At 48.6% G+C, this 5,492-nt stretch overlaps 1 protein-coding gene across 1 annotated transcript in view; it reads right to left on the bottom strand.

The window, feature by feature from the left end:
• Nucleotides 1–5,025, bottom strand: part of kcnk4a (potassium channel, subfamily K, member 4a) — a 7,303-nt gene extending 2,278 nt beyond the window's left edge. The window contains exons 1-6 of the mRNA XM_060063749.1: nucleotides 4,822–5,025; nucleotides 3,681–3,798; nucleotides 3,262–3,422; nucleotides 2,413–2,599; nucleotides 405–541; nucleotides 1–69 (exon numbers count right to left, since the gene is read on the bottom strand). The exon at nucleotides 1–69 is cut by the window's left edge and continues 687 nt beyond it. Of these exons, the coding sequence (XP_059919732.1) occupies nucleotides 1–69; nucleotides 405–541; nucleotides 2,413–2,599; nucleotides 3,262–3,422; nucleotides 3,681–3,798; nucleotides 4,822–5,013 (864 nt within the window). The 5' untranslated portion in view covers nucleotides 5,014–5,025. The remainder of the gene's footprint in view (nucleotides 70–404; nucleotides 542–2,412; nucleotides 2,600–3,261; nucleotides 3,423–3,680; nucleotides 3,799–4,821) is intronic.
• Between the last annotated feature and the right edge of the window lie 467 nt (nucleotides 5,026–5,492).

The raw sequence follows: 5,492 nt of genomic DNA, 5'->3' as shown, positions 1-5,492 counted from the left end.
GGGGATCCGGAAGTCCATGTTCTGGATGTTCTGGTGCCAGTCGGTGGCGTGGGCCCGGAGCTCCTCCATCTTGGGGGGGGAGGATGGAGTAAGCATATATACGAAATCAAATGATAGATAGACATTCTTTCATTCTATTCATTCTGAATCGCTGCGGCCAGGCGGACGGGGCTCCGCGCGGCCCGGGGTGGAGAGCCCTTACTGGCTGACCAGTGGTTACCCGGGCGGCTGCTGACTAGCTGTTGCTCGGACACGCGCAGTGTTGACAGATTGGGACCGATTTCCCGCCCAATCGGGCTACCCTGGCTGCAGCCCACCGGCGGCCCTGCACCCCCAGAATGGGAGGCCAACCTGAGGGGGTTCCCAACAGAGGGGGTCAGGGGTCACACGGTCTAGCGTCTCACCTCGGCGCGGGTCCTCTTGGAAAGCACCCTCAGCCATTTACCGATCATGGCCAGGATGGAGGCGAAGTAGGCCAGGCCGAACACGATCCACAGCCACACCAGAGGCTTCAGGATGATGTCACTGTCGCGGCCTGAGCCTATTCAGAGGAGGAAGGTTATCTATATGATGAAGGCCTGAGCCTGTTTAGAGGAGGAAGGTTAACCCTATGAGGCCTGAGCCTATTCAGAGGAGGAAGGTTATCTATATGATGAAGGCCTGAGCCTGTTTAGAGGAGGAAGGTTAACCCTATGAGGCCTGAGCCTGTTTAGTGGAGGAAGGTTAACCCTATGAGGCCTGAGCCTGTTTAGAGGAGGAAGGTTAACCCTATGAGGCCTGAGCCTGTTTAGAGGAGGAAGGTTAACCCTATGAGGCCTGAGCCTGTTTAGAATAAGAAGGTTAACCCTAGGATGAAGGTCTGAGCCTGTTTAGCATGGGAAGGTTAACCTTTTGAAGAAGGCCCGAGCCTGTTTAGAATAGGAAGCACGTTAACTCTATGACAAAGGCCTGAACCTGTATGAAGCAGGTTAAAGGCCCATACCCACCAGATCGGTCTCAGAAGCGGTACGGCAGCGAGCAGCTGTGTTCCGTACTGCAATCCACACTAGAAGTGGTCCGGACACGTTCCGTCTGAGATATGGCTCAGCGACGTCCCAGGACAGGACACTGTGTTTTTTGACCTCGTTGAACAACAATTCATCATCCATATTTCAGTCCCATTTTGAAATATGGATGATGAATTCAATCAGTTGACTTCTGATTGATTTCCTGAATGACTTTTTGTAACATTAATGTATCAATCGGCGGGAAGGTTAAAGCCATGAATATTCATAGACTGTGCTACCTGATTATGTTGGACTATTTCCAAAACAGGTAGGCTTTTAGATTAAAATAAGTAATGATGTCTGTGAGTCTGTAACAAATCCTACGTAGGAATTGTTGTAGTATTCAACCATTAGCAAGGTGCCACTGATTAGCTATTGATACCATAGATAGACTTTATAATATTACCCTGTTAGTGAATTGCATAGGGGTCAATGTAAGCTCATGAATATTCATGAGCAAATGCAAACTGATTGGCTGTAGAAGTGTTCTGAGACACGGCTGCGAACCGATCGTAAAGATATCGTAAACGAAGTGCTGGTTTGGGGACGGTTCTGTGCCGTAGATAGTCGAATAGCCTATTTTGACTAGAATTGTTTATATTGTCTGCGGCAAACGTTTTACTGTCATAACGCTTCTTAGAAGGATCTGGTGGCTAATTGGCCTTTACCCTATTTACCTGAGCCTATTTGGAGTGGGAAGCAGGTTAACCCTATGACAAAGAGTATTTTGATATAATAGGCCTACTCTTGAATTTGAACTAGACTATGTTTATCACTTGGGGGGTGGAAGACAGGGGATTGCATTCTTGAAATAAACAGTATATATAATATATATATAATATGATATAATAGATTACAGAGAAATCAAAATAAATATATTAGAAATATGTTCAATAAATCTAGTATGATGGCTTGTCGTTAAATTGTGTCCATTTGTGTTTGCTAAATAAACACAGGGAAGATATGCAGCATTGCTATCTATTTCTATAAACCTTGTCCCACTGGCCATTTCCTTCTTGCAGTAACGGTTGTGTTAGTCTGGCCCTCTCTGTTCAGCCACTGCATGTGGTTTCATGTGAGGTGGTCCGCCACGGTTCTGGATGACAATTGAGTGGTACACCTTAAGTCAAAGATTTGGAACCACTGCACTAGAGCATTTGTGTTAGTATGTTTCCATTTAATATAAAGAAATAATAATCGTATCTGTTTGAAACATGCTGAGCCGAAATTGGAACTTATTCTAATGAAACCACGGTTCATGCATTACGTTCAGATCCACTGAGGCGGGAAGGCAGTTGTTAGCATGACGGTGGAATCTATGGGTCTCGTCTGTATGCATTCAGTGTGCAGTTCGATCGTGACCCACCTGGAACGAAGTCTCCAAAGCCCACGGTGGTGAGAGTGATGACTACAAAGTAGATGGACTCCAGGAAGGTCCACCTCTCCACCTCCTGGAACACCAGCGTGGGCACCACCAGGAAGATCAGGCAGCCAATCAGGATGGAGATCACCGCCGAACTCACGCGAACTATGGTGGGACTGAGGTTGCGCTTCTGCAACCGAACCGAGAGGACGACAGGTTTAGTTCAACAACGGCTGTGCATAGTGCTGTCAAAACTAATCAGGGCTCGCACTGGACCTCAAAGTGCAGAACACATCACTACAGCAAGTGGTTTTAGATGTTTTTTTTTATTTTTAATTCATTATTCTGTCTGTTCTAGCGTGTTGCAGGGCCCAGCATCCCATCACCGATGTATACATATGTATGTATGTATGTATGTATGTATGTATGTATGTATGTATGTATGTATGTATGTATGTATGTATGTATGTATGTATGTATGTATTTATGTTTGTATGTATGTCAATCCTAGCTCCTGTTGCACTCATTGATCACCCCTGGAAGAAGGGATCCCCCACTCTACGTTCCTCCTCAAGTTTTTCTTGGGGCTAGGGTCAGGAGGGTGTCATACATATATGGCCTCTTAAGCCCTTTGAGACTGTAATGGTGATTATACTTATAATATGAAATACCATTATGCAACTAAAATTGAATTGAGTTTGTTACAGGACAGAAAAAATAAAATAAAGATTTGTCTAAAATGTTAACATCAATCATCTTGTCACAGAAAAGGTTTAAAAGGTATGACCGTATGACTGCTGCAGCAACGCTAAGCGAGCCCCATGTGTTCCTGGCCGCCACCGACCAACTCACCAGGAACAGGGTCTCGATCCGGGCCACGGCCTTCCGGAGCACGGTGCCCATGTGGTCACTGACCCCGGCCAGCAGAATGCCGAACATCGGGATGCCCACCAGGGCGTAGCAGACGCAGAAGAGCTGGCCGAACCAGGTGCGAGGGGACAGGTTCCCAAAGCCTGTGAACACAGACACCAAAGGAGCTACATTCAGCTGAAGGAACTCTGAACAGTCTGTTATGTGTGTTCCACTGAGTGTTGAATGCTGCCACTGTTTGTGGAGTCCACTGCTGCAGTTTGTGGAGTCCACTGCCACCGTTTGTGCAGTAAACTGCTGCAGTTTGTGGAGCGGGGAAACCCCCAGCGTTGGGGGCCCACAGGGCTGTACCTGTAAGAGTTAATCAGACTCATCCTGAGAGCCGGCCCCAGGTCACCTACCGATGGTGGTGATGATGGTCCCGCAGAAGAAGAAAGCATTGATGAGGTCCCAGTTGCTAGTGTAGTTCGACAAACTGCTGCTCAGATCCAGGCCTGCATCCACAGCCGATACCATGCCCTGCAGGCACGGAAGATTAAAGACATGGTCTGAGCCTCGTCTTACCATTAATAAGTTCTTTAAACAACCTTAAAGTTACACTAAGTAACTACGTCTACTGTGTTGTTGTTTTTTTGCCGTAGGGGGATATCTCAGACAATAGACTGTCATCTTAAAATGATATAGCTATAACTGTCGCTAAAACTCAAGCTAGACTAGAGGCTGCCAATGGGATAAACTTGCACAGTGACGCTATAAGCTCTCATTAACTCAACCCCAATTTGTGACCGCACAAGATGATTTGACGCGGGCATGCCATTTGAATCAAATGATTCAGCTGTTTTAAATCCAAAAAGGGGCGTCAGGGTGAGCTTTTCTACATTGACCCCCCAACCGACGTCTTGTGCTGACTTTGGCGTTGGTGAGAATCCCCCTGGCTGCCCCTTCCCCATGGGGACTGTGATTGTTTAATTATCCGGCTGGGAAACAGAGCTAAGTGTGCACTCATGACTAATGGTTGCGATTGCCTGGAAGTAGGGCCATTGTGTGTGTGCGTGTGCGTGTGTGTGTCACCCCAGTGGTGGGTTCAGAACACCAAACATTATTAGCACCATTGCTGCTAATAACTCTGACATTTGACATTAGCATCAATTAGACTTCCAAAGGATCAATCAAAAGTCGCACCTAGGAATGGTTAATTTGATTGGAGATACCATACCATAAAGCAACTGAATGCTCTAAGGGCTCTAAGAAAGAGAGACAGTTGGGGTATAACAGAAGAGAGACCTTATCATCTCAGACCTTATATCATTGTTTTTTCCACAATGTCTTGTTTTTGATGACTATATGCTCTGTAAGGTGACCTTGGGTGTCTTGAAAGGCGCCTCTAAATTAAATGTATTATTATTATTATCTCACCAGAGGCAGCGACTCTGTAAGCACACACACACACACACACACACACACACACACACACACACACACACACACACACACACACACACACACACACACACACACACACACACACACACTTGCACACACCATCATGAGCTGGTTGAAGGCCTCGGGGCTGACGCAGTGAGAGTGGTTGCGGAGGAAGCGGTCCCTGACGTCCACCAGCCGGTCGTAGGCCTGGCTCTCCTGGGGCGCCTCCAGCGTGCGGAACACCAGCGCCCCCATCGCCAGGTACAGCATGACCCCCACCAACAGGGCCAACAGCGTGAGGCGTCGCATCCTCGCACCCAATCCCTCACTCCACCCTCCACCACCATAACCTCCGCTCCCTCCCTCCTCGCTCCTCTCTCCTCCCCTCCGGTGGGGGGGGGGGGGGGGGGGTCAGGGGTCGGGGGCCGCTCTGTGGAGAAGGGGCCCGGGCGTCAGGATGCAGCGTGGGGTGGGGCCGCAGCAGGCCCTCTGCACAAACAGGAAGTTCATTTAGAGACACGTGTTCTCAGCTTATGTTCACCGTGGCTCCGGGTCGCGTCAGAAGGGTGACCTCCGAGCAGGTCGGCGAAACAGAACAAAGGAGCAGGTGATCGCGTCCCGACACATCCTCCCCTGGCCCGCTGCACACAGCGGCCCTGCGGGAAGCAGGTGGGAACATTTACACAAACATGGGAACCTTTGAACAGCGCCGGCTGCAGTGAATGAGGGTCACGGGCTAATGATCTGCATCCAGTGCCACTGCGGTCTGACGCTGTAGATGCTGAAGT

This window comes from Gadus macrocephalus, chromosome 10, assembly GCF_031168955.1.
Source record: "Gadus macrocephalus chromosome 10, ASM3116895v1".
NCBI classification, from domain to species: domain Eukaryota; kingdom Metazoa; phylum Chordata; class Actinopteri; order Gadiformes; family Gadidae; genus Gadus; species Gadus macrocephalus.
This window is presented reverse-complemented; position numbering and strand designations above follow the sequence as displayed.